The sequence below is a fragment of the Tiliqua scincoides genome, chromosome 6 (genome assembly GCF_035046505.1).
Source record: "Tiliqua scincoides isolate rTilSci1 chromosome 6, rTilSci1.hap2, whole genome shotgun sequence".
NCBI lineage: Eukaryota > Metazoa > Chordata > Lepidosauria > Squamata > Scincidae > Tiliqua > Tiliqua scincoides.
Genome location: NC_089826.1, coordinates 63,719,770 through 63,745,824, shown reverse-complemented (window position 1 = coordinate 63,745,824; position 26,055 = coordinate 63,719,770). Strand labels below are relative to the sequence as shown.

At 41.4% G+C, this 26,055-nt stretch overlaps 1 protein-coding gene across 1 annotated transcript in view; it reads left to right on the top strand.

Annotated features, from left to right (window-relative positions):
• The first annotated feature begins 5,288 nt into the window (after positions 1-5,288).
• Positions 5,289-26,055, top strand: part of MICU3 (mitochondrial calcium uptake family member 3) — a 45,501-nt gene continuing 24,734 nt past the window's right edge. Inside the window, exons 1-7 of the mRNA XM_066631759.1 lie at positions 5,289-5,437; positions 8,146-8,177; positions 9,489-9,567; positions 14,272-14,319; positions 16,594-16,676; positions 22,737-22,808; positions 23,921-23,959. Of these exons, the coding sequence (XP_066487856.1) occupies positions 5,353-5,437; positions 8,146-8,177; positions 9,489-9,567; positions 14,272-14,319; positions 16,594-16,676; positions 22,737-22,808; positions 23,921-23,959 (438 nt within the window). The 5' untranslated portion in view covers positions 5,289-5,352. The remainder of the gene's footprint in view (positions 5,438-8,145; positions 8,178-9,488; positions 9,568-14,271; positions 14,320-16,593; positions 16,677-22,736; positions 22,809-23,920; positions 23,960-26,055) is intronic.

The following is a 26,055-nucleotide window of genomic DNA, read 5'->3' as shown; positions in this document are numbered from 1 at the left end:
GGAGCTGCTCACGGAAAGGCAGGCTGCAAGGGCTCAAAATGGCTGAGGAGGAGGGCGGCTCTGGATTGGCCGGTGGTTGGCCCGTGAAGGGCCCTGAGCCATTCCAACAGAAAAAGCCAGGAGCCTGCTGGATGCTGATTGGCTGAGCCTGCTGGAGAGTTGGGGAAGGGAAAAACAGTGACCTTAAACCTGCAGAGCAGGCAAAATTGAAAAGGGAAACAAATGCAGGGCAGGTGGGGGTGAAGGGAGAGGGGGGCAGTGAGCTCAGGGGGCAGAGGGAAGAAGCCCGCCCTCCCAACACATGGGGGGGGCTCGGAAAAAGCCTCCATTTTCTTTAAAGTGACACGCAGCTTCAGCGCCCCTCTCCAGGCTGCCTGGCTCAGTGCTGTGTGCCCACAGAGACGGTGCTGCGTGCCCCCTCTGGCACGAATGCAATAGGTTTGCCACCACTGCTCTAGGCTTTAAATAATATATATTAGCACTAAAAACAGCACTTTTTTGCCATTATTTGCTAACATTTTGCAATAAGAAAACAGCAGCACAGTCAGACCAGTGCAGGCGCCCCACAAGGAGGAATATGTTAACTTATTCCAAATCCCGCATGAGGCATTGATTTCACCTTAAGAGGTAAGTCTGTCAAGCAGAGCAGATTGAGTGAGAGAGCCTATCAGGGAGTTGATGCTAGTAGTTACCAGCTGGAATGCAATTACAGAAGAGTCAAAAAGTATTAAAGTGCATTTTTTCTGCTTGGTTATTTTCCTATTTTTAAGGTTTTGGTAAATATAAATGAATAGCCTTTGGATATGCTAAAATTACTTTTAACTGTTTTCAATGCATTAATTTTCTCCTTAAAATTTATATAGTGCAAGCCAGTGTATGCTATTGTATTGTCACATCTTCGAAATATTTCACAGAATGTGATTTCCAAATAGAATTTGTTTTCTGTAACATTTAAACTACATTTACTTTTTCTAATCAAATATTTCATTTCAAATATTTTGTTGGAAAAAACTTTTGAAAAATGTATGTGTCATATTTTATTAACATGGCATACTATTAAAATTTTGTTTACCGATCTTGCACTAATAGATTGGAATCTAGGGAACCAATCCTATACAACTTTCCAGTACCAATGCAGTTGCAATGTAGCCCCGAGGTAAGGGAACAAATGTTCCCTTACCTTGAGGAGGCCTCTGTGACTGCCTTCCTACCGCAAGATAAAGTGCCCACCACAAGTTGCCCTATTGGCACAGCTGCACTGGCACTGGATTTGGCCCTAATTTAGCTTTGGATTTTTTCCCCCCAGAAAATCCACATCATTGGTTACCCTGCTTTCCCCCCCCCTTTTCCCCTCTTTTGGTTAAAGAATGGTAAATATGAATGCGTATTGCAATAGAGCTCTAAATAACCTCGAGTAGGAAATTGATAAAGTAGCAATTCTTTCTTAGTTGTAGGAAGTTAGTATAGTAATAGGAAGTAGCTATACTAGAACATTTCATTACTGAGGTTAGTTTATAGCAGGGGTCGGCAACATTAAACACTCAAAGAGCCATTTGGACCTGTTTTCCAGAGGGGAAAAAACCTCAGGAGCCACAAATCCCTTTTGACATCTAAAATGAAGATAATACTGCATATGTAGTTTTTTTTTTTTTACCTTTATGCTCTTATAGGTCCCATTTTTATAATGTAGCCCCCTCTTGTAGCTTTTAGTTAGTTTTGTCATACATTCTTGTCCTGTGTTTTCAGACGCCTGGTCCTCTATGGTGTTTTGCCTGATTCCAAGGCCATTCTCTGCCTGAAGAATTATGCCCACTTTAAGCAAATTAGCTTCCCTTCTTTCCCCCAACAAATGACCCTGGTTCTGCCCTGTAGTCCTGCTGGACCCCAACTCCAGGGTAGCTTGCCTGTTCAACCTGCAGAGGTCCTCTCTCCTGCCAGCAGCCTCCCACCACTACAGCAGCCCCTTAGTCCTCAGCAGGTCTAGGGCACAGCAGCCACACACCAATCTCCAGTGTCTCCAACAGTCCATTAGTCACAAAGTCAGAGTATCCAGGGCAGAGTCCAAAGTCAATAAGCCAAGTCACAGTCCAGATTCCAAAGTCAGTCAGTCAAATCAGTCAGAGTATCCAAGTCAAAGTCAATAAGCCCACTCAGTCTCCTCTCCTCTCCTCTGCAACCTGCACTCCTTTTACAACCCACACCCCTTCCTCAGGTGCTCCTTATATCTCTGAGGGCCCTATTGCCTTCAAGTGGCTGCAGCTGTGCAGCACACTCTGCTGGATGCCCAGGCCTTACCCTTAAAGGGGCCACTGCTGACACCACATCTACCTCCTCACCAGATCTTCCAGGATTCCAATACATATGGTGGTTATGACATCTGCTTATCTTACATGGATACTAAAGAACTCCCCCCACCTTCCAGAGGCACCCTGCTGGAAGGAAAAAAGGACACAGACTCCAGAGGTGGGGAAGAGAAGAAGGGGGGGCAACCACAGGCCAGCTTCTGCCCTGCCTGCCCTCCCTCACTCAGGTTGCAACCCTCTCCACACTGTCCTGGGAGTAAGCCCCATTGGCTACAACGGGACTTCTGAGCAGACAAGTTGGTTGGAGCTCTCAGGTTGCAGTCCTCTCCACACCTTCCTAGGAGAAAGCCTCACTGACTACTTGTGAGTAGACCTGCACAGGATGAGGCTGAGGCTGCAGCCCTCCACACCTTCCTGGGAGGAAGCTTCACTGACTACAGCAGAGCTTACTTGTGAGTAGACCTGCACAGGAGGAGGCTGAGGCTACAGCCCTGCACACCTTCCTGGGAGTAGCCCAGGGACTACATCGGGGCTTACTCTTGAACAGGCCTGAGCAGGCTCCCACGCACCCATCCTTGCGCTTGGCCTTGAGCAGGCTTCAAGGCTGCCATCCCAGGCACCCTTTCCTGGGAGTAAGCTTCAACTGCTGTAATGGGGCTTACTACTGAGTAGACACACAGGATGTCTCCTCTGCTGTGGAGGAAAAGCCTCTCCTTGCACTGAGTGGGGACCTGCTCAAGGAAAGGCGGGCTGCAAGGGCTTGCAATGGCTGAGGAGGAGGGCAGCTCAGGATTGGCTGGTGATCAGCCAGTGAAGGGCCCTGAGCCATTCCAAAAGAAAAAGCCAGGAGCCTACTGGATGCTGATTGGCTGAGCCTGCTAGAGAGTTGGGGAAGGGAAAAACAGGGAGCTTAAGCCTGCAGAGCAGGCAAAATTGAAAAGGGAAACCAATGCGGAGCAGGTGGGGGTGAAGGGAGAGGAGGGCAGTGAGCTCAGGGGGCATAGGGAAGCAGCTTGCCCTCCCAACACAGGTGCCTCCTGTTAACCCCCTTGCCACTTGCACCTGGAGGAGCCGCAGCAGACAGCTGAAAGAGCCACATGTGGCTCTAGAGCTGCAGGTTGCCGACCCCTGGTTTATAGGTACTCCCTAAAATTGCAGTTAAGAAGAGTTTCGCAGATTTCTGTGGGATTGAGCTATAGAAAAGGCTTTGATGTGCGGTCAAAATACATTAACTGTTTTCTGACTATCATAACATTGAAAAGATAGAACTCTGACAGTGCCCATTTATTTGGGCCTGGTATAAAGTTGTCACACAGCCCTCTCCAAAAGACCTTAACCAGTTTGAAGAATTGAATGATTGATTTTTGCCCTTTAAATTCTTATGTCCCTTGGTTTATGCTGCTTGCATTTGTAGCTGCCTGATTTCATTTATAGCCAGACATGGCAGTATGGCATGTACATATATTATTTCTACGCAAGTGCCAAATACCGAGTTCTGATGTCAGTTTTTCCACACATTCTGGAGACTACAGCAGTGTTTCTCAGTGTTTGCCGTACCACTTCACATGGTCTACCTATTTGAAGTACCACCGGAAATAACTGGTAATGACATCATCGCCAGTTACTTTTGGTTTGGGAGGCCAGATGTGACACGATCAACATCAGTAAGAGGTTCAGAGTGGATGGCAGGGCTTTTTTTGAGTTCAGAAAAGCATGCTTCAGAGCTCTGCCTGAAACTCCTTGCCACAGGATGTGGTGATAGCATCTGTCTTAGGTGCCTTTGAAAGGGAATTGGTCAGATTACTAGAAGAAAAGTCCATCACAAGTTGCAAGCTGTGATGAATATGTGAAAACTCCTGGTTTTAGGAAATAGGTTACCTCAGAATGCCAGGTGCAAGGGAGTAGCAACAGGATGCAGGTATTTTGTCATCTTGTGTGTTCCCTGAGGCATCTGGTAGGCCACTGTGAGAAACAGGAAGCTGAAAGAGATGGGTGTTTGGCTTGATTCAGCGGGGCTCTTCTTATGTTAATAAAGTTATAGGTCTGTATGAATGTGGGACTCTGTGTTGCAGTGATTTTTGAAAAACCCTGTTCAACAAGATCTGGAGACTTACAAAAATTGACTGTTCACAACTGTAAGATGACTGCTTTAATCAGAGATTCGTGACACTTTGCTTGGGAGAAATGGTTGTGTCCAGTTTTGTAAAGGTGCTGAGCTATAACATGATACAACATCATTGTAAGATTGCCAAGAAGATTAGTAAACAAAAGTCTTAAAATCTTTTGATAGGGATATGCTTTCATGAAAGTTTTTGAGGTTTGCCGCTAATTACTAAGAGATTTGGATCAGATAGTCTCCAAAAGTAAGAATAGAAATAGGACCCTTATTGACTCTTGCCCATTACCTCACCAGTGCTTTTGTGCTTTCCTGGATCTCATTGCATGGTCTGTTGGGTGTGATTTCCATTCCGCTTCACATAAATTTTGGTATCTGTATGACTTTGGGCACACTTCTACCTTCTTTGTTTCACTTATTCCTAGCAGCTCTAATTCTGATACATGGTAGGAGGCAAGTTCTTTCTCTGCCCTGTTTTACAAATATTCTGTGGAAAGGAAACTCCTTAAGCAGATCCCTAACAAGAGAGCATGCTTTGGCAGGACGTTTCCTGACTGCCTCGTAAACAAACACATGAAATGATAATAACATTCAGTATATTCTGTGTAATATTTTTACAGTGTTAGTTTACAGGAAAAACTGTACAGTTGACAGTTACATTTTTATACAGCTAAATACTGTGAAAATTGAATATATAACAAAAGGAAAAGAAAATAATTCTGTGATGGAGGAAGCAGGTTGTGGAACTGGAGATAAAGAGATGGTGAACTGGTATAGAGAGCAAGACAGGAGAAGATTGCAGGAAAAAGGCTAAAAGGATCACAGTTAACAGAAACTATTTATACTGGTTTGTCTTTTTAAAAGGTCACAGAAGGTAGACCAGATTATGAAGATTTGAATCTTTATGCCACTTCCCGGGAACAGCGGTTTCGTATGTTTGCCACTTTAGAATTCGAAGGGCAGCTATTCATGACACCGTATGATTTCATTCAGTCTGTTACAACTGATGAACCAAGATGTAAGTATAGTTCTCTCCACTACCACCAATGTGGCTATGAGGAATGTTGAAAAGTCTTCTTCAAAATTTAAACTGGAACCCTCCCCATCCATCTTCATGTCTCTGCCACTGTTCTCTCCTCTCACTTGTTTTGCTTCATTCTTTCTTCTCCTGTCTCATCACTGGTCCTCTCCTTTCTTTGCTCCAACTTCTGCTCTGTGTCCCCCCTCCCTCTCTTCTGGATCAGTCCCTTTTAAAAGCATAGCACCAGTAGCCTGGTTCTTCCCTGAACAAATCTGCTGCAGCTGGGGTTTCCTCAGCTATTGCACAACCAGCTGTTTTGTCCAACTGGCATGCACTAGGTGATGACACCATTGCCATGAGTTTTATTGGCATCCGTGGCTTCCCACTCCCAATCTTCTCCAAGACCATGGTTTAGCTCCATAATCTGAATGACTTCAGAGGTAAATAATTTTGGCAGCAGAGTTCTGTATAGAGATGAAAAAGCTGATATATGGAAGTTTTGTTTATTTATTTAATTTATATCCTGCTTATCCCATGGGGTCAGAATAACTTGCAGCATTTTTTGAACATGTTAATGGTATTGTGTCCAAGGGACTCATAAAGAGATCATGGTTCAGGGGACTAAAGGGCCCAAACTAACTCAAATTATTATAAAAAAGTTCATCTATGTTCAACTGAGGTTTCAAAAGATATGTGAAAAACATGAATTTTGAATGCAGATTTTACATTGTAAAGCTACAGCTCACTTGCACACTCCCATGTAAGTCAAAGGCTTACATGAATCATGTCAAAGGCTCATCTAGTCTAGCTTCCTGTATCTCACAATGGCCCACCAGATGCCTCTGGGAACTCACAAGGCAACATAATACCTGTATCCTGTTTCCCCTCCCTTGCATCTGGCATTCATAGATAGGCTTCCTCTAAAGCCCAGATGTAGCATACAGCCATTTTGATTTGAGACCTGTGATGGATGTTTCCTCCATAAATCTGCCCAATATCTTTTTAAAGGCACAATCCTAACCCATTTTCCCGCACTGACGTAAGGGCAATGCAACTTCGAGGTAAGGGAGCAAACATTGCCATACCTTGAGGAGGCCTCCGTGACTGCCCCCCAACTGCAGGATGCAGCACATGCCCGACTGGCACAGCGATTTCAGTGCTGGAAAGTTGGTTAGGATTGCGCCCTAAAGCATCTAGGTCAGGTACCAGCACAATGTCCTGTGGCAAGGAGTTCCACAGATTAAGTATGTTTTGATAAAGAAATATTTCCTTTTGTCTGTCCTAACTCCCCCTCCAGTCAATTGTAGTGCATGTCCCCGGCTCTTGTTGTGTGATCGGGAAAAGAACGTACCTAATCCATCTCATGCATAATTTTATATGTCTCAGTTAAAAGCTTCCCTGTTGGCCTTCAACTTTCCCCTGATATTTCTTAGTTGTGTAAAAATGACCCCAATAGCCCAGAGATGGGCATTAACTTTCCTTGCTCACTAAAAAAAATCTCAGTGAAGGTACCTCAACCATCAGAGATACTTGGGTAAAATTCTTTTGCACATAACTAAGGACAACTGTGCCACCCCATCTTGAGAATTCCAGCCTCTCAGCCTTTCAATTTAACTTAGGCTGATAACTGCTTACAGAACTTTACATAAGTATGTTTATAACGTTAGTAGACTAGTGTTTCTGAAACTGTGGGTCAGGACCCACTAGTTCAGGGTGTCAAACTTGTTTCATACAGAGGGCCGAATAGCATTCATTATCCCTGCTGAGGGCTGGAAGTGATGTCATTAGGCATGAAGTGGTGTCATTAAACAGGTCATAGTCAAAAATAAGCACTTTTTCTCACTTAGGAAGTCATTAGCTGCTCATGACAGAAAAGAAAACATGCAAATCTTGATCATATTTCAAGATATGGGAGAGCACAATTTTCATGTGGGCTGCCCTTTCAGCAGAAACACCTCAGTACTGCTCAGCAGCTGAGAGCCTGAGGGCTGGATAAAAAGCTTCTGTGGGCTGCATCCAGCCCCCAGGCCTTATGTTTGGCACCCCTGCCCCGCACTAGGTGGATCGTCAGCCAATTTCAGGTGGGTCCCCATTCATTTCAATATTTTATTTTTAATATATCAGACTATGTTACTATAGTATGTGACTGCATTTGGGGAAATGTTACAGATCTGTACTTTTAACAGGCTACTATATATATGCTTTTAACAATGATAGTAAATGGGACTTACTCCTAGGTAAGTGTGGGTAGGATTGCAGCCTAGGATTGTTAACAATTTTCCTTCTTGATGACATCACTTCTGGTCATGACATAGCTTCTGGTGGGTCCCAACAGAGCCTCATTCCAAAAAGTGGGTCCTGGTGCTAAAGATTTGAGAACCACTGTAGTAGGCTATTAGGGCTGCTAGTCCAAGCAACATCTATCTTATTTATGTTAATTTGGAAGCAAGTTCTGCAGAGAACCAAGTGAGCACAGGATTGCAGACTAACTGTGCACTTCTATACATGTCTACTGGAAAGTTTTTCCCGTTGAAATAAATGGTGCTTACGTCCTGGAAAATGTGTATGGGATTGTAGCCTAAATTATTTAAATCCAAGTACTTCAGCTATTTTGTGGACTGAGATAATAAAGGATAAAACATATTAATTATGGTACCAGCCTAAGGAGCATGCTAGTTTTGTAATTGCTTTTCCCTTCATTTTAGGGGCAAAACAGAGGAGGTCCCTTACAAAGCAGGTGAGCTTCACTTTCCTCTTATGCAATTATAATTTGCATCTATTTTATGAGATTTGTATTTATAGACTTTGAACTTGCACATCCTTTATATTTGAGATTGTTTGAATTTTATTTTGTATAAGTGACTCAAATACCCACTCGTTTCAACATAATTAGTTAAGGTGATTAAAGAGCTCAACTTTAGGATATTTGATGTTGTGTGAATTGGGGTGGTGTAATGTTTAAGAGTTATGATTCATAACTGTGCTAGTGCCAGATTGATGTGGGTCCTGGCCCTGAGTCACCTCCCCTCATGGTAACTGGATACTGAGATTTCCCGGATTGGCCAGGTAGGCCCTTGGATAGGTATATAGGCCTTCAATCAATCCCAGATGTCATCCCGATTCATAAGCTGCTGGTCCTTCATCAAATCCAAGCTCAGCCATAATTTCATTGTTTGCCTTCGGCAAGCTGCCCTATCTCTTTCAGCTTCAACTAATAATGATCATAATATTGACCTGTGTTATATGTTTGCTATGAATGTTAAAGGTTGTGTTCTCAGAGTATTTTGTGTTATATGTTATGTGCTGTGAATTTCAGTTTATTTCATGAAATGTTTGCATGTTTTTACGATCTAGACTTTCCAACATTTTGTAGCATGGGAGTTCATCCAGCTCTTATCAGAAGTGCCCTGATATTTTCCTCCTTAATTTTGTTGGCAGTCCAGTCATAAGCATTTTACTCAGAAGTAAGTCCAACTGAGTTCAAAATGACTTATGACCCAATCCTAACTAACTGTGTCGTGTTTCAGTGGCAATTGTGTGGTATCCCATGGCGGAGTTTAGGCTGCAGGAGGTCTCCTCAGGCTAAAAGACATTTATCCCCTTACCCCAGGGTAAGCCCCAGTAGCTGCTATGAGTCAACTCAGCCTTACATCAGTTCGATCTTTGGCGCAAATATGAGTTGATCCATGAAGGTGGATCAGGCCCAGGAAGGGAGTCAAGATTCGGCACATGCCTCCACCACTGCTAAACCTGCTCTCCTTCCTCCTGATTCACCTGTCCCTGCCCTGTTCCGCCCTGCCCTACCCCCACCCAGTTCTACCCCTCCATGGTCTTTCCTGTTTTCGCAGGTCTTCGTGAATCCACTGATGCAGGCAGGAAGGCCCTGGTCTTCCCACCAGCATTCCAGCAGGTAGTGCTGCCAGAGCGCAGTTCGCGACTGCTTTGCAGTAGCCAGCACCAGCAGAATAGGATCAGGTTATTCTTGGTTAAGGATGACTGTTTGCAACCTCAGTCTTTATGTCATTTTTTTAAAATTACTGTTATACAGGAGTTGAATCAGATACTTTTAGAAACTCCACCAGTTTGGAAAGGATCATCAAAACTCTTTCGGAATCTACAGGAGAAAGGTAGTGAGAAGGGTTTGTTTGGTGGAATGTGTTTGCTACAATGTTTTTGCCTCTGTATTTCAAGAAGTATTGCTATCATTTAACTTCTCAATTATCTAAGGGTGCAATCCTAACCAACTTTCCAGCACTGGCATAGCTATGGCAGTGGGGCATGTGCTGCATCCTGCAGTTGGGGGGCAGTCATGGAGGCCTCCTCAAGGTAGTGCAATGTTTGTTCCCTTACTTCGTGTCTTATCCTAATTTTCGACTCCTGCCGACTACGCCAATTTGTTCCGTCCAAATATCTCAACTCCTTTCTAATGCCCGCTTTTTGGCTAATTAACACCCTCTTTATCTCTAGAACAACCGCTGTGGTGTGCAAAGGAATGAACAGAATTCCTTATCTATATCAACTACCCAAATTTATTGCTATGAACACAGACACTCCCTGCAAGTCCTCTTGTCCAGAGGCTTTCCCTCCAAAACTCCACTTAACTCAGTGGGTAAAGGTCTGAAGCCTCCAATTCAAGTCCAATTCGGTCTCCAGTCTTCCCAGTCTTCTGTGTCCTCCAGCAGAGTCCTGGCAGTCCCCTTCTCCTGTAGGTCTGGGTCAGGTAGCCCTCTTGGTCTGGTTCCCTCCGGGTCAGGCAGCGTCTCCCTCTGGGTCAGCATACGGCTAGGTTAGCGTACGGCTCCTTTGGTCCTTCTGAAGCTGCCTTTTATCCTTTGTGTCCCATTAAGTGCAAATGCAGCTCAGCTGTGAGCTACCTCCTTAGCTCATTCAAAGCCCCATCAAGGTCAAATGAAGCTCAGGTGTCCAACCAGGTCTCCATTGACCTTGATTGATTACAGCTGTGGAGCCAGCCCTGCCCTTCCCAGAGCTATCAAACAGCTGTCAAAACATGGGATCACTGTCAGCACATCATCCACCTGATGATCTTCTGATCTTCCATTACACCTCGGAGTTGCATTACCCTTATGTCAGTGCTGGAAAGTTGGTTAGGATTGCAGCCTATATGTATTCTGAAAGAAAACTTGGTCCAGAACATCCAAGTTTCCTTTAATAGCTACATAATTTGATCATGAATGTGATCCTAGTCATATTTTTAAAGTGAAATTAGTCTTAAAATGACTTCAGTTATTATTTGTACTGTTCAGTCTTTCTAAATGAGAATTACTTGCAAAAGAGACAGTGATACTTTGTAAACTGCAGACTTAACATTTGGTGATTTCAGGTCAGTCCAACCTGGTAGCCTTGTTTTTCTTGAAGAGTCTGTCTTCATAGGGATATGGGAAAAGTGCAGATGCATCAGTACTATGCTGATTCCCCACACTTTACTGGTAGCTATCACCACAGAATTGTTCCATTACCACAACTGTCACTACCCAGTAACACCCAATAACTCTACTAGCTTTGCAGTCTGCATCTCCAGTTTTACTCTTGTTTTGAAATTGGAAAAATGCTTATCAGGACTAGGTAAAACTTCCATTCGGAAATGCTATAAGATAACAAGTGTTGTAGTTGGTGTTATGATTCTGTCGAATACCACATCTTAAATACCAATTTTGTATCAATGTTATCTGTGAAAATTTCCTCCAAAATCTTATGATCTGTATTCATTAAAACTTGGATGAACTGTTGGGGGGAAAAACTCTATGTATGTATGTATTAAATGATTACCTCTCCCTTTTACTTACAACAGGCCAACAACCTAGCCCTTGCATACTGGAGTATCCTCAAAGCTGGAGTAGTGATTAGAATCATATAGTTGGAAGGGGCCTAATAGGTCATCTAGTCCAACCTCCTGCCTTAGGCAGGAAATCCTCTTAGAGCATCTCCGACAGGTGCTTGTTGAGCCTCTGTTTGAATATCTCTAGTGAGGGAGAGTCCACCACCTCTGTCGGCAATCTGTTCTACTGCCAAACCGCCCTTCAGGAATTTTTTCCTGATGTCTAATCAAAATCTCCTCTCTTGCCGTTTGTACCCATTGGTTCTAGTTCTGCTTTCAGACACAGTTGAGAATAAATTATTCCCTTCTTCCATATGAGAGCCCTTTAGGTATTTGAAGAGAGCTATCATATCCCCTCTCAGCCTTCTCTTCTCCAGGCTGAACATGCTAAGTTCAACAACAACAACAACAACAGTATTTATATACCGCTTTTCAACAAAAAGTTCACAAAGCGGTTTACAGAGAAAATCACATATCTAATGGCTCCCTCAACTTTTCCTCGTAGGACTTAAGTTCCCTCAACTTTTCCTCATAGGACTTGTCCTCCAGCCCCCTGATCACCCTCGTCGCTCTCCTAGAATCACAGATAATATGCACTATTATTTGCTTCATTGTTACTTCTGTAATTATATCGTCATTCTAACTATTTTTGGCCTAGTACAGACAAATTTCCAGTCTCTGCAATTCAAAGACTAGAAATGCACTGTATGCTTATGCTATGTTTCTTCCTTGTGGAGGGATTTTCCCCCTCTCTTCGTGGAGCTAACCATTCCAAAGCATTATGTCCATACTAACCATGGTTAGATTCAAATCAGTATTCAGAACCATTATTAGAAAACTTGAGTTTGAACACCCCATGGTTAGCATTAGTGCACTCATAATGCCACATGTCAGAATTTGCAGTGGAAAGAAAATGGCCTGAACTGGGGGTGGGTGCAGTTAGAGCCCATAAGCCTGTGGTTTGTTCCCAGTTTCAATCACAATTAAATCTGGTACATTACACCAACACTAGGCATCTCTTAACATGAAACCCAAGACTGCCCCATCCTGCCAAATGGTTCTTTAAACACACAGTCAGCATCAGTCCTGCATTGATGATGTGTATTCTCACTCTCAAAAACTAAAAGAAAAATAGATCCCAATTCTTACCTTATGATTTTGGAGAACCTGGCATAGTGTTTAATGGCTAGATCACGATTTCAAGATGTTCCATCAATAATAGATATAAACTGTCACCACAGGAACTTGTACTTAAACAGATAACTCTGTTGCTATCAACCAATTCAGGTATTAATTGCATGTAGATGTTAGTGTTGGACTTTCTGTGCTACAGACATTTGAGAATCTCCTTCTCAGTTCACTGAGAACAATAATCCAGAAGTATCCATCCATAGGGTGCAGCACACAATACAAACAAAGGGCAGAAATGGGTTCAAGGTTTCCTAAATAGCTGTTTTCTTGTCTGCTGACATACTTCATGTGAGCTGGTTTTACTTCCTTTATTTTACAGTAAATGAGAATAAACTTTTAAGTAAAAGTATATATGTTTAGTTTATTGTTTGCATAAAGATTTTTGCATTGTTCTTGGTATCTTTAGTGAGGGACAATTAAGAGACAAATGACTTGAAGGCAGATTAATGGTATTTTTCCTTTTGCTACAAACAAATGTGATGAATAAGCATAGTTGAGAATGATGGTTAATTCCGATTATGTGATCAAGATGTTCAGAGAAAAAGTTAAAATCTCAAACTGGGATTCTTTGGTTGAGTGAGCAAAAGATTAGTTGTGCAAGTTTTATTTCTTTTCTTTCTTCTTGTGGTAGTTGTAAAATAGATGAGAAATAGAAGGAAAGCTCTTTTAACATCGTCTTGTGCTATAGATTTCTGCAACTCACTTCTGTCTAGAAGCAGCTGTTCTCAGCGGGACCATATTCCCCCCTCCCCAGGGTGCCCTGGCACATTTGAAGGAGCCACATACTGAAAACCTAAAATTACATTATTTATGTTTATCTGTTTCTGTTGTATCCTTGTTTGACAGGGGGGCCCTGGAACCTGAGAAAGCTCCTAAGAGACACCAAAAAAGGTTGAGAATGGCTGGTAGAATGTGATGTAATCTCAACTACGTTTTTGCTGTTCTAAATGGAAGCTTACTAGTATTGAATATAAAAATTTGAACTGCAGTTGAATCTGGGTTTTAATGTTTGACTAGTTTGTACATACTGGTTGCCATGCAGGAATTTCTTTTAAAACGTGCGTCATAAGGCATTGTGAGGATCTTTATGACAAAATATACATTTTAGTTAGATTTATTACTAATAAAGTAACATTTTATGCTTAGGCAGAAATCGATGTAATTCATTTTGAATTCATATTTTCCAGGCTAGCAAATCTTAATCTTAAATCTTAATCTTAACACAGGGCACTTAGGGCCCAATCCTGTCCAGCACTGGTGCTGCCGTAATGTAGCCCTGAGGTGAGGGAACAAATGTTCTCTTACCTTGAGGAGCCCTCTGTAACTGTCCCTCCACCAAAGGATGCAGTGCAGGCACTGGAAAATTGGATAGGATTAGGCCCTCAGGCTACAATCTTTAAGATACTTAGCAAGAAAAATTCCAAGGAAGCTAACTGGAATTATGAAGTTATAATTATTGAAATTTCTCCAATAACTTTTAAAGAATCACAGCTGCAGCAATTGAAAATGCAGTTTATGAAATAGTTATATACCTACAAATTAATAATTTTTATGGATAGGCACCTTGCCCACATGAGGATTTCAGTATATGCAGAGACCATAGCTCCTGTTCACATGTTAGAAAACAGTTATATGGGCACCCTCATTAATACTATATGGCCATTGATTTGTGACCTGACTCTGAACTTTTGCCCCTTTTTATTAGCTGTAAACAGTCTATAATATTAATTTTTAAAATTAATGATGGCTAAAGTTAGATGATTTGTGGACAAATCAACTGATCGTCTGACTTGCTGTTTTCCAGGTGTGATTTCTTACACAGAATACCTGTTTTTGCTATGTATCTTAACAAGTAAGTATTCAGAATAAAATGTATTTCAGATTTTTATATAGTATACAATTTGATGTTACTAAACTTGCATTCTTATTTTTTGGATGAGAGAACCTCATTATTTGTAGTTTGTTTCTAGTCTGCCTTTATTGAAACCTTCCTGGGCTAGTTAAATACAGAAGTGCAATTTTGTCAGTCATGTTGGATCAATATCCTAGCAGCAATGCTGAAAACATTCTGTACTTCAAATGTATTTATCAGATTTAGTAGGTTGAGAAAGAGATAGTCTGCTGCAAGGTGGCTAAGTTGCAGCAGTGGGTGGGAGTGAAACATGCTTGGCCATGGATTATGTAACAGGAAATAATATGAAATGGGGTTCCAGCCTCTCCCTCTTGGCTCTATATTAAGAGCTGGTTCAGACTCACATCTGGTACAGTTCTACATGTGACCATACCATATCAGAATGCATGTATGGGATTGCTTGTTAAAAAATAACACTCCCCCACCCAATCACTCTGCATATGGAAAACTAATGAAATATACCTACCCAGCTCCAGGATTAGACCCCCTGTCTTGCTCCTCAGAAAACAAAGAAAATTTTCTTTCTCAGTTACCAGCCAGGATTGGAATGCAGAGAAGTTCTGGCTTCAAAGAGTCTATCCCATTAGAGTAATTTCTGGATGAAGGTTTGAATAGGCAGAGGAATTCAAGCTGTCTGTGGACAAAGATTCACCATGGGAGTACTCTCTGAAATGACCTGTTCTGTGTATTCTGTCACAGAGACTCAAGATTTCACTGTCGCTGCATCCCCAGTCCAGGGTTTCTCATGAAGCAGTGTCAGACTAACTTGTGAGAACCCACTGAGCAGGCTAAAGAGTGTTGGCTTTAGGAACATAAGAAGAGCCCTACTGGATCAGGCCATAGGCCCATCTAGTCCAGTCCTGTTATCTCACAGTGGCCCACCAAATGCTTCAGGAAGTGCACAAGACAGCAAGATACAACCTGTGTCCTGATTCTCTCCCCTGCATCTGGCATTCTGAGGAAGTCCATCTCTAAAATTAGGAGGTTACACATGATGAACTTTTTCTCCGAAAATTTGTCCAATCCCCTCTTAAATGTATCTAGGCGAGAAGCCATCACCACATCCTGTGGCAAGGAGTTCCACAGACTAACCACATACTGAGTAAATAAATATTTTCTTTTGTCTGTTTTAACTCTCCCAGCATTCAGTTTTAGTGGATGTCCCCTGGTTCTGGTGTTATGTGACAAGGAAAAGAGCTTCACTGTATCCACTCTGTCCATTCCCTGCATCATTTTGTACGTCTCAATCATGTCTCCCCTCAGGCACCTCTTTTCTAGACTGAAGAGTCCCAAACACCATAGCCTTTCCTCATAAGGGAGCTGCCCCAGCCCAGTAATCATTTTGGTTGCTTTCTTCTGCGCTTTTTCCATTTCCACTATATTCTTTTTGAGATGAGGTGACCAGAACTGGACACAGTACTCCTGGTATGGCCTTGCTATCGATTTGTACAATGACATTATTATATCTTATTCTCAATACCTTTTCTAATAATCCCAAGCATGGAATTAGCCTTCTTCACCACTGCTGCACATTGTGTGTGGGAAATCTGGATTCCAGTCCTATGTAGTTCAGGCTGATTCTATTCCCCTATGTTCCTTTATCTGAATCTAACCTGCTCTAGTACGTTATTCCAGGTAGGACTAAATTCAGATTAATCAGTTCTGTCACCCATGAATGACACATGTGCCGGTGAGGGCTGAGTGAACACCCTCACCTGCACATTCCTTTTGCTGTTTAGATCAGTAATTGTATTATAGTGTACAATGTAAAATATATTATATATTATGTGACATAATTATTGCCCAATCCTAATGGGGTCTTGTGCTGCCAGAATTAGTGTTTGTTAGTTGATTTTAGCATTACTTTTCTTGTTTCTTATTCTTATATGTAAGCCCTCTTGAGTCCTTCTCTAATGGTAGGAGAAAGTATGGTGTATGCATCTTTTAATAAATAAATAAAATTAAACCAGGTCTGCTGCCCTCCTTTCCTGACTTGTAGAGCAACCCTGGGCGTGTCTACTCAGAAGTAAGATGCATTTAATTTAACGGGATGTACCCCTATGTATAGGAGTATAGGATTGAAGCCTTAAGCAGTTTCATATTTAAATACAGAAGACTTCTGTGGTTGCATCTAATTTGTCCCTCAGGATCAATATCTAACCTTTAAAATTGAATTCCTCTCGCTTATACTTTTTTCTTTCATTTTTTTGGCAGAACCACATGCTGGTTTTAGAATAGCTTTCAACATGTTCGATACAGATGGGAATGAGATGGTGGACAAAAAGGAATTCTTAGTGGTAGGTATATTATACATTACCCTTTTACTAGTTTATTCTTTGTGCCTAAGGAAAAGTAAGTAGCTTGCTGTGGTTCCTGCTGGCTACACTGACTGTTTCAAAAGTGACTCTATTCTATGAAGGCAAGTTTGAATAAAGAACTGTATGAGCTGATTACCAAATAACTGCAGTTATAGTTGTGGTTGTGAAGCAATCAACACATGCATCAAGGAAGAGGTGGTGGGGAGAAAGAAACACAAAAGTGGTTGGAAAGAGAGAGAACAGATGGAAAAGATTGAGAAGAGAACAGATGGAAAAGTAAGACTAGTCACAAGAGAGTTGAATTATTTTTCCCATGGTTCACAGGTTGGGTAGTGGGGATGGGATGAAGGGGTTTTGTGTTTGACTTTGCTACCAGCACATTGGTTACCAACCCATAGTCTCTTCTGCATTGCAGCAGGACACAGTAGAGGTTCATGCCTGGCACCCCTTCCCCCCACATGATTCTCTCCTTTTTCTGTGATGGCATGACACTAGCTTCAAGATGGCAACAGTGGTAACCATCTGGACAAAAACAATTTGCACTATCAAAGCAGGGATTTTTTTGTTGATGTAGTGGGTGAGCTAGGTAGCTTTTAAAATAAGTAATGGTGAAATTAGATTGTGCTACTCTTCTTCATGCTACTGTTCATGTGACTAGGCAATATGAAGATGACCCTTAGTGAAATACTTTTTTAAAAACTTCCATGCTTTTTTATTTAAAACAGGTAGGAAATTGTTTATTAAACATATGGGTTTACAACCACACTTATAGGACAAAGCTCACAGCAATATCTGTCTTGAAAATACTAATATAAATGCTTTTTTAATATGAACTGTCAGTAATTTTGGACTCTTTTTAACGAAAAACTTTTTTTTAAAATGTCAAAAATCTGCAATCTTAACTTTGATCTGTAATTTTAATAGGATTATTGAAGGCTTAAAAGGGCTCCAAGTGAGCCTTGTAAATAAAACAAGTATAATCTTTATACTATATAAAACAAGTATAATCTAGTACATTATGTACTACCCTTTACATAATTCTTATTACATCCCATTGCATAAAGAACATGAAGTGTGATAAGGAAGCACTTATAACAAACCAGTCTTTCCTATATAAAGCACCACACCAAAAATTATCCAGGCTAAGCCATTGAATGTTTTATACCCCTTTTTTACCCAGTTTGCTTATGTCACAAGTTTGAGGTCAGAGAACAGAGGGATTTTGTTCCTTTGATACAGGAGATGTTGTTTTGCTGTTTCTGCTTTCAACAGTCAATCCCATTATTTGTTTCAGACAATGTTCGTATGAAAAGTGCTCCCAGATTAATTCATGTTCACTGCTGTACTCATTGGTGTCCTGTAGCACTTCTCCTGGACAAAAGGTTCATTTCCACAAGTTCAAATGAGCTTTATGGATGAGTGCAATAAGATCCTTCTCCCCGTATCTGGTATAATGAAAATCAAAGCATGAATTGGGTGGTGGTTTTTGTTTTTTTTTTAAAAAAGATCTTTGCTTTTTCAATTACCACCACTCGATGTAGATACCTATGAGTACATTATGATCTTCCTTGTGAAAAAATTAGGTTAGCCCTTGCAACAGCAAGCTCCCTTCTGTCATCAGGAAGAGTTTAAGGGGTTGGATCCAATCAGTTGAGTCTTGAAACTCTCTGCGTAAAATCTATAAAGAATATAAGAAATCCTAAAGCACAGTAATCCCGCCTAGATATTTTGTTCTCCTTTCCCAACTTAAGGAAGCTATCAAGTGGATCCATCATTGTACAGCTGTAATAAGATGGGAGTACCTGATTCAAACTGTTAAGGACAGAAAAACTGAACAGTTTTGGAGATTGATACTGGGTTTTTTAAAAATAAGAATCCAGTTTCAATCACTCCTATTCCAACATTAACATGAGAGATACATTTTAAAGCTCTTCTAGATCATGTTATATTCTTCTTCTTCTATTAATTCAGCCTTATTTGATGAACTACCTGAGTAGTATCAGAAATAAATCGACTCATTAACCAACTAAAATTGGGAAAGGCAGCAGGTCCAGATGCAGTCCCCCCAGATTTACTCAAAGCAGTGCCAAAGTCATGAACCCAAGCCATAGCGATTCCTGTATATAAGAAAGGTGATAAAACAATCCCCCAAAAATACAGACCGATTTCTCTTTTGGCGGTAGTGGGTAAGCTTTACACATATCATCTGTGGCATAGACTCTCTTTATGGATGTTGGAGAATAAAATCTTAGACCCAGAACAAGCCAGATTTAGGCCAGGCAAATTGGTCATGGATCATTGTCTAATTCTATCGCATTTGATCACCAGACATATTCATCGCCATAAATCCCATCTTTATGTAGCATTTTTGGATCTAAGAGCCACTCTTGACTTGGTAGATAGGAATTTATTGTGGAAGAAGCTTGATAACTCGGGGCTTAATAAGAGGCTCCTTTATCTAATTCGAAATCTTCCCTCTTTCTATAACCCTTTCTATAAAAATTTCTTCACAGGGTCACCCTTCAGATACAGTGCCTACGAATTTAGGTGTCAAACAAGGCTGTTGCTCACCCCTACACTATTCAATTTGTTCATTAATGACTTGGCCCTGATCTCTGGTTGCGCATTACCCAAAATTAGGTACTTTGGGTGTCCCACTTCTAATTTACACTGACAATATGGTATTGTTATCACACACCAGATTAGGCCTACTTAGACTGATTTTAAGGTGTATTGACTATCTGGCAGATAATAATCTGCAACTATGAAAAATCAAAAATTGTTGTTTTTTGTAAGTCTTGAAAGCGTCACCCCAGGTTGTTCAAGGGCCAGTTGCTGCAACAGGTCAAAGAATTTAAGTACCTAGGCCTGTGTTTTCATTTTATACATTCATGGATTTATCAGCATTTTGCAGGATTACAATCAGTTCAACCATCTGTGCAGGCCATAACCCGTTTTTTCTTTACCGGGGGAGGAGGAATTCTTATATCCCTGCTGCCTTACAGGCCTTTAATGCTAAAGGGACATCTCAACTTCTTTATGGTATTCATTTTTAGATAACAGCTTTCAACAGAACGATGGAGCGGGTTCAGTTCTCTTTTTTATATCTGTGGTGTTTCTGGCCATATTTTGTACCCAACTTTGTGTTTGGAAACTGGTTAAGAAATCTATTCAAGTGCAGGCCTGGTCTAAATTTTTCAAATTTTGGCTGTGGACTGGCTTTAGGACTGATCAGGACCCTTTGCTAAAAGGACTTTTTACAGATTCATTTGTTACACCTGGTTTAACACTTTTTCTTTAAAAAAATCCAGCAAGTGGGCCTTTCAGTTGTTTTAGTGGGGTCTGATTCGCTAGCCACTGCAAGTAGACTACTGACAACCATACATTGATAGACAGAACTCCATGGCAGCAGCCAATAGAATTAGTTCCCTACTGCATTACCATCTTGCATTAAATTATATCAGCAGTCCAGCATTGTTCATGAGAAGGACAGGCATTTATGCTAGCATGTTGTAATGTCCTTCCCTCTAAAGTTCTTAAGGGCAGATATACAGGTATACCTAAGGATGTGCATGGTTGTAACTGCTTATTGGGTGATATTGACTCCTTACCTCACATATTGTTATACTGTACTAGTAGACAAGAGTTCCACTCAAGATTTCTTAAGCCTCTGTTCCTTATCAGTATGAGTCTTTAGATCTATTACCTATGAGGGCATTGGCACTGTATTATGTTTTCCATATGTATGTTTGATATTATATGCCAATAAATGTTCTGGATTGAACTGAAATTATCACCATTACCATTTCTCAGCCTGACCTTATGTCTTTTATTTTTTCCAATTTGAACTACAGGTCCAGCCTATTTATACATGGATTTTTATACACGGATTTGACTCAACCGAATGGCCTCTGCAAATGAGAAGGACTGTGCTGATCCCTGGAGAAGGGGAAAAATGCATCCCTTTAAAATCAGTTTTAAAAACTGAACAGTCCTTTAACAATAGCCTCCTTAATGAGAGGGAGCGAGGGCAGCTGGCTGACAATCCATCAATCCTTCTCTCTCCAGCGGACCCCTCCCTTCCCCCTGAGCACATTTGCATTGGTGAAGAGAGGGACTGAGTGAAGCCTTGGAGGACGACTGATTGATGGATTGTCTTCTTAATGACTCTTATCTTACATCACAAAGGTCATCAAGGCTGTTTTTAAATCACCTGAGCAAAGAAACTTTGTTTTTTAAATTGATTTGCTATAGTACTTTTTTGCCATCCACATGAGTGCTTGGAACGGAACCCACGTGAATAATGAGGCTCAACCTGTATTTCAAATGCTCAGAAAGAATAAGTGGTACAGGGGCCAATCCTATACAATTTTCCAGTGCCAGTGCAGCTGTGCCAGTGGGGTGTGCACTGCATCCTGTGGTGGGGAGGCAGTCACAGAGACATCCTTAAAGTAAAGGAGCATTTTTTCCCTTGCCTTGGGGTTACATTGCGGCTACATCTGTGCTGGAAAGTTAGATAGGATTGGGTCCACAGTCTCGTTGGTTTGTGTGTTTCAGAATGCAAGTGGGAGGATTTCATGTTTAAAGGCTCCCCATGTCAGAATTCCTGCAGTTTGGAAAGCTAGTATGTCAGAATCCTTTTCCCTGAGGTGATGGCTTTCCACGTGTGGGAAACTTTTGATGGAGAAGCAATCAACCTGCAACCTCATCCTCCATTCTGTTTGTTTGTTAAACATAGTTCTCAAAGCATTTTACAGTAGAAATAAGTGAGATGATTCCCTGTTCCAGGCAGCTCACAACCTAAATGAGATACTGGAAAGATAAGGAAAGGGAAGTGAAAGCAAGAATAAGTGAGGAGGAATGTGCAAATTTTGCAGGCACACTTATAGCTATATGGATAATGAGGAGAAAAAATGGAGGTGGCCCTTAGCTCCAGGACTGTATAATGTGTTTTCTGAACATTTGAATTGGCTCTGTGACTCGTTTTCTGTTCATAGTCTAACCTGTCATGAATTTTCTGGATTTGCATTATGTCCCTGTGACTGTGGTTCATTGAAGTTCTCGGTAGGGCACATGTGGATTACTCTAGCACTAGTCACAAGGTGGCAATCATCTGGAATTAGCCAGTTGTGAAGGGCTTCAGGTTGCACTAGTCTAGTCCCTGCTGGTTTGTACAACAAGCAAGAACCAGCACCAAGTTGGCCCTCATGGTTTGGTTCCTGTGATGAGTGCAGGGGAGCTCTTGGAATTGCCTGTCTTATACACACATTTACACATCATAGTACTCAAGCAAAGGTGTTTGACACACCACTGTGTGTCTGTTTACGCATTCATAAGAAAATCACACATCTTTTTACATAGAAAAGGTGGTTGACTTCAAATGTGGATATGTAGATTAATATTCCAATGTATATATTAACAATAAGCTAAATGTTAAGGGTACAATCCAACAAAAATTTGATGCAACTAACCCCCATAGAAAGCAATGGATTGTGACTTAGAGCCCAATCATGCCCTTCTCCCCCACCAATGCAGCTGTATAAAAAAGGTGCGTGCTTTATCAAGCGGGAGGGGGGAGCTCAAGGCGCTTCAGATGGGAAAGGGAAATTATTTCCCCTTAGCCCTTAGTAAGCCTGCACTGGATCTCCTCGGACCTGTGCCGGCTCTAGCTGGCAGACGTCTGAGGACGAGAAAGGGGTGGGGAGGCTTGAGAAAAAGGGAATAGGATCCAATGCACACCATTGCTGCCAGATCCACCTCACCCTCTGTCTCACTGCCCCTGTTCCACCTTCCCCATCCCATTTTGCCCCCTCCCCACTCACTCCTCACCCCTCACCTTACCAAGCCCTTACCAAGTGTGGCAGCAGTTGGTGGCAGAGTTGGAGCACTGCCACCTGTTGTGACAGCCATTTTAAGCCTTTTATTGCCCTAAGCCAGTTGTATCCAGTGGCCTTTACATCTGCACATATCCTAATACAAAGCTACTGTAGACCATGCAAGTGGGTTTTCTTACAACTGGAATTTTTTTTATTGTTGCAGCTCCAGGAAATATTCAGGAAGAAAAATGAGAAGAAGGAAAGGAAAGGAGATGAAGAGAAACGGGCCATGTTGGTAATTATCACTAAAACAAGTTATGGGTTTTCTAGTATTCTAATCAGGTTTACTTGAGCTCTGTCTTCAGATATAAGGGACAGAGTCTTCAAATATAGGGGACAGGATATAGGGGACAGAGTTGTTAAACTCATTAATTACAAGAACAGCATATTTATTCTGATGAAGCTAAGCAGTCAGAAACTGAAAAAATAAATATTCGGAGAAAAACAATATCCTGATCAGACAATATGGATGGTTGGAATTCCTGGATTCTATTCCTCTAGTTTTTACACTTGTTTCCAGTAAAGAGAAGGTAAGAAAACCCAGTTCTGCAAAAAGGGTGTTCTTGACTTCCTGTCACTAGATCTGAGGCCTTCAATCCTAGAATGTGAAAGTGGTTGGCATTCCATGCCAAAAGCACTCTCCATATCCCAGGATTAAGCCCTCATACTTGATGGCCCCAAGGTAAAGAGAGGAGACCAAAATTACACTGGAGACCTCCATTTAATTCCAGACTGGAACCAGAGCCTGTCTAAACGCAGCAGGTCCTGAGCCTGCTTTAGAAATGTTACTATGCCTGTTAAAAGCATGGTTCCTTTGTGGATTTCAGTGGTGGTGGTACACTACATCAGTCTTGCATAATGTTATTGATATGCTAACAATAATAGGTTATATTTTAAGTGACTCTTGCATGAATAGAAGGCATTTCTGTTCATGGGTAGGGGTGAAGTTTTGCTGAATCCACCACCACTGCAGCCTTTTCTGCCCTACACAGTTCTGTTTCAGAGGGTCTCCTGACTCTCAGGAGCAGATGGGGAGAGGTGGGAATTCTGCAAGCTGCTGTGCTGAAGAGAGAGTGGGGAAATTCATTTTTGTGATCTTCCTTCTGTTTGCTATCTTTGGGATACAACCCAGTATGATCAACTGCTTACTTTTAGAAATTTAAGAACATTTAATATTAAAATAATGTTAAGACTTTCTTAAAAACTAAGTATTGATAAATGAGGACTGTCTTTCTCAGTATATAAAATGAAGACATTTATGTCTTAACCTATTTTGTTTTCTTCTTTCTTATGTTATCTTGACTTCATTTGGAAATGCAACTCTTCACCTTTATTGCTTTATGTCAGCGTCTTCAACTTTATGGATACCACACTTCTCCTAATGCTGTATGTACTGTAAATGTTTTTACTGCATGAGCAATTAAGCTATATTACATAAGCATTCCGTATTAGAAAGATTAGGCTGGACTGGGGTGGCTCTTGGCAACACCAGTGGCGCCAGGATGAGTGCCTGAGCTTGGGCCCAACATGCCCCCTTGGGCCTACTTAGATTTACACCAACAAAAGAGCTGGCATAGATCCTAGTAGGCCCATTGGGGACTAGGGAAAGATGCTGAGTAAGTATAAAATTACTTATCACTCCACTGCTTTCTGGTCCCCAGCCAGCCCATAACATACAGTGGAGGCTGTGTCAGTGCTGCTGCAAGCTCTGGGCCAGCCCCAGGATAGGATTGGGCCACTGGCCAGATGAGAATGAAAGCTAGGACAGGCCTTAGATGAAGTGTGTAGCCTAGAACAATTGAAGCAGGAGCAACAGGAAATGGACCAAACAATAGAAAGACTGATTAGCTATCCCACACTATCACTGCCAGTGCAACCCTGCTGTTGGAGCTTGTGCTGCATCCAACGGAGGGGGAAATAGGACAACTGGCAGGAGCTAAAAGAAATTTGTTTTACTTGTCTCTTGGTAGACTGCCTGATCACCTGTGGGTCTTCTCAGGCATATGCCAGCCATTTTTCTGGCATATGTCCAAGGAGAGAAAAGGGGCAGGGTGGCCTGAGAAAGAGGGGATAGGATCTGGCACACGCTGGTGCCGCCATGATCCTCCCTCTCCCCCCACCATTCCCTGCCGCCCCCCTCACTGCTCACAACATGCTTCCATTGTCAACTTATTGGCACTGGTGGAGGCTTTGGGAGCCGCTGCTGCATGCATTGCATCGTTGCCCATTTGCAGCAGCAGCCTGGGAATGCACGGTTGCAGCCCAACTTTTGTGCTTACACTAAGGGCCCAGTGCTGCCCAAACACTAGTTCCAGCAACACAAAGCTCCAATAGAATTGGGGCCTTAATTTCATCACTAGCATATTAGTGAATGTAGATTTATAACAACTGTAGAACATTTGTACTTCTGTCATTGGTGACATGAGCCTTTAACAATTCCTTTCCCAAATCCATGCAAGCAAATTGATTATAGATCTTTGCAAATGTCATGCCTTTTAGGACGCATCATAGTTTTATGAGTTAGCTACATGTATAATAGATAGAATTAGAAAAAATATGTCTTTTTTTTTTTTGTACTGCATATTGTTCCTTTTGAGACTTGTCCTATACATGCACTTAGCATGCACTGCTTGCAACTTAGGTCTGGCTGATATGAAAATGTATTGTGCAACTAACTGCTATAATATGTTTATGAGGTATGCAGATGCAGCATGCATACTTGAAAAAACTAACATTTTCAGTATTGAAAGATTAATAACTATCATTCCCACAGTGCATTTGCATGGGAAAACTGTGATGAGGATTCTGGTCATGAGTGGAAAAGTTTGACTGGAAAAGTATGTGAAAGGTCTTTAAGAGAGAAACTCAGAATTAAGCAATTGTGTCTAGAAATGTTCCTAAGAGATGAGAGCAAAACAAATCATTCCGATGGTATGAAATTTTACCCTACACAACATGTGATTGTATTATCTCAATTTAAATGGCAACAGTCTATTACCAGTATGTTGTAGAAAGCAAACAAAGTTTCTACAACATACTGGTAGTACAGATTGTTGTCATTTAAATTGTTAAATTTTTCAGCAATTCCTTGACTTTAAGGGATTTTACTGGGGGGGGAGAGAAATGTAAAAGATCAGGACAGAAGGTCACAACTGCATAACTATTAATATCATCAAGCTAATTTGAATAGGTTAGTTATAGGCAAAATAATCAAACTACCTGATTATTATGAAGGTTCTCATGTGTAGAATTCTAGGTGTAAAATGTAAATGTTGCAAAGTTATATTCTTAAATATGAAGTGTATCAGTATTCCACTGAAGCTAATGAGAACATTCTCTTCAGTTATTTCTGCAGAACTGATTGCGTGAATAAGCAAGATTTGCAACCTTAGCTACAGGATAAGGCATCAGTTTTGTTTAAATTGATATATCAGTTGCAGTCTTTGCATCTCTTTAGTGCTCCTGGAATAAACCATGAAGTT